This window comes from Acanthopagrus latus, chromosome 9 (genome assembly GCF_904848185.1).
Source record: "Acanthopagrus latus isolate v.2019 chromosome 9, fAcaLat1.1, whole genome shotgun sequence".
NCBI classification, from domain to species: Eukaryota; Metazoa; Chordata; class Actinopteri; order Spariformes; family Sparidae; genus Acanthopagrus; species Acanthopagrus latus.
In genome coordinates, this window is record NC_051047.1 from 22996520 (window position 1) to 22999588 (window position 3069).

Below are 3069 nucleotides of genomic sequence, written 5' to 3' on the forward strand. Positions count from 1 at the left end.
TTTAACTAGTTTAAGCACCTTAGATCCATTTCTTAAATTCAAAAACTCCTCAACCTAATCTGTTTTGTGTCTGTGTTTCATTATGGCTTCGGTCATAATCACAAAAACATTTCGAATCAATCTGCACCCAAACTTTAGTGCCGCTTAGATTTCAGGGAAGTTAATGGAAACCAATAGTTGCCTGGATATTTGGAAAAATACATCCTCATATCCAAATGACAGCAGTTTGGTACAACTGGTTGCTGTAAGAAGGCACGCACATGCAACAACACTAACTGTTTTCTAACGACATATCCTGAAATGTCCCGTCTTCTCTCCAGACTACATCTTCCCAGGATGGCCGTCCCCCTTCTCCACCCCCTCCTCCTCCGACATGGACCCCCCCTCTGTCACCCTGGTGTCAGAGAAAGACAAGGACAACGCCTGGCTGTACACGCTGGACCCCATCCTCCTCACCATCATCGTGATGAGCTCCCTGGGCGTCCTGCTGGGCGCCGTCTGCGCGGGGCTGCTCCTCTACTGCACGTGCTCCTACAGCGGGCTCTCGTCACGCTCCTCCACGACGCTGGAGAACTACAACTTCGAGCTGTACGACGGGATTAAGCATAAAGTGAAGATAAACCAGCAGAGGTGCTGCTCGGAGGCGTGAGGGGGAGCGACGCGTCTCGCGATTTCCCCCACACAGAAGTAATTTTGTTCTCGGTTTGGACAAAGAAAACATGAAAACGAAGCACTATTTCAATCCCCAGTGTCCCCCTACCTTATATCCTGCTCTGATGTCTAAAGGGGTAACATTCAGCCCAGAGTTCCCCTAACTATTTGTGTGCCAGTGGGAACATGAGACCTTGATCTCACCCTACATGCTATGAGGCCTAAGCTGGGGGAACAACTGACCCCAGAACCCCCCTACTTACAGTACCATATCTCCTCCGCCTGCAGGAGAGAGCCTGCTCGATTTCTAAAAAGCCTGTGAATGAATGAAGGAATGAATAAATGAATATGAATGACAGATCTACCACAGAATATAACCCACCAGCCGCTGGAATGAAGCTGATGAAGTGAGACGGACTAGAGCACCCATGACAATCTGGACATTTGGACCTCAATTGACAGCACAGTCTTGGGTGTTCGGTGAAAAAGGTTGGTGATGGGATTCTTAATGAAGAAGAGAATTGCATTAGCTTTGGCAGAATTTGAATGTGGCCAATAGAGACGGCATGCAGAAATCAAAAAAAAAAAAAAGAGTTGCAGCTTCTGAGTGTTCGTGAAGACGCCAGTGGACCGTTTCATGTGGGTACTTTTGACTGAAATCAACACATATCAAGCGAATGCCTATCCCCCCCACAAAAGAAGTTTAACAGATATCAACTCAAAAGAATCTAGATTTCTAAAGGCGAAGAAGGAAAAAGAGGATGATAAAAAAAAAGGACCTTTTTTTACTTTTATTGTTTGTTTCTGAAGGTTTTTTAGATATGAGTTCTGTGAGTTGCGACCGTCCATTAGCACGCCGAATGGCGCCCGCTCGCTCCTTTGTCTGCCCTTGGTCTGCGCTTTGTGAAACCAGTGGCATAGAAGAGTAATGGTGACTGTTTTTGTTTTGTTTTAGACTCGTGTCTATTTGGAGAAAAAAAAATAATAAAAGGTAATGAAAAGCCAGCTTCAGTTCGTAGCCGCCCTGTAGAGCTCTTACGCCATTTTTTTTTTTTTTTTTTTTTTTTTTAGACTTTCTTTAGCGTTGTGTTGGACTCCATGGTCTTAACTGTTAACCTCAGTCCTTTTCTATTTTGGCACATTTTCCATTACAGATTATCAGTCTTTAGAGGAAAAGTAAAGGAAGATGGATGACAGAAAATCAGAGGTTTATCTAAATCTAACATGCTGTTATGGAGTCGTGCTTTAGATTCAGTATTCTAGGGTTTGTCTTTGGTATATATCTATATTTTTTTGCTTTTCAGACTGAAACGATGGACAGACACTGTGTGAACAAAATGTCAGTGATTGTTTTATTGCAACCTATGGATTGCCAAAGAGCTGTGTATGTGCACAGGGGGTCTGAACAAGTGTTAAAAGAGGCCGGGTGGAGAACGGACTGAGAGTGATGAATCATCCTGCCTTTTATCCGCCGCTCTTAGCGTCACCCCCCCACCCCCCTGAATGAAGGACGCTCAGATTTACGGAAGGAAACGAAAGAACGGAAATCGTACCGTTGACTTTCTTGGACACACAATCGAGCCTTAAGCTAACTACAGTATACGCTGTATCGGAGGACAGCCATCAAGGAGGGCCAGTGCTGCTGGAGAGACTGATGAACCGGAGGAATCACATGCACACACACACACACACACACACACACACACACACACACACAAGAAAGACAGACAGACAGACGGGAGAAAAAGAGAGAGGTGGTGGTTATGTTTACATGCAGGAATGTTGATGTCTGAACCTAAAAACTAGTGAAGTTTATGCTCAGATTATTTAAAGCCTGGTGAGTTTATACTGAACACAAATGTCCAGGTTACACGTGAACATTTTTTGGTCAACATTGTGCAGCTGTTTGATCCAAGAATTACATTCACGTGCCGCCATTTGGCCTCAGCTAAATACGTTTTGGTGGAAACCTTAAGGCACCCTGTGGACACTTGACCACTCATAGCAGTATGGTTTGTTACATGATCTTTGAGACAGTGCAAGTGCATGTAGGTTCAGTCTAACTGGGCGCAAAGCTGGACACAAATATTGAAAAATATTAATTACACTATCTGCAGCGATTCCCCAGCGGCAGAAACAGTAACTGTGTTTTTCCATTATGAGAGATCTATGTGCAGATTTACGCACGAGGCACAGCAGCTTAATTTAAATCTCCTGAGACTGCGACAGATTCAGTCATTATCTAATGTTATTAAATCTTCTGTGTTCCTCCACTCATTAAAAGGTCACACACAGTCCAGTCTCGTAGAGTGGAAAAGTTTTAATAAAGCCGCCGTCCTGATAAATCCCGAGCTCCATCAGAGCTGAGTAAGAATATTTGATTCAGAAGGTAAAGGTTTAATTCTCTTTCTCTTGAGA

At 44.0% G+C, this 3069-nt stretch overlaps 1 protein-coding gene across 2 annotated transcripts in view; it reads left to right on the top strand.

Moving 5' to 3' along the window:
* The window catches only part of LOC119026056 (neuropilin-2-like), a 103369-nt gene extending 101005 nt beyond the window's left edge, over positions 1–2364 (top strand). For both annotated transcript variants that reach the window (XM_037110147.1, XM_037110148.1), the window contains one exon: positions 321–2364. In XM_037110147.1, the coding sequence (XP_036966042.1) occupies positions 321–649 (329 nt within the window). In that variant the 3' untranslated portion in view covers positions 650–2364. The remainder of the gene's footprint in view (positions 1–320) is intronic.
* The last annotated feature ends 705 nt before the right edge of the window (positions 2365–3069 follow it).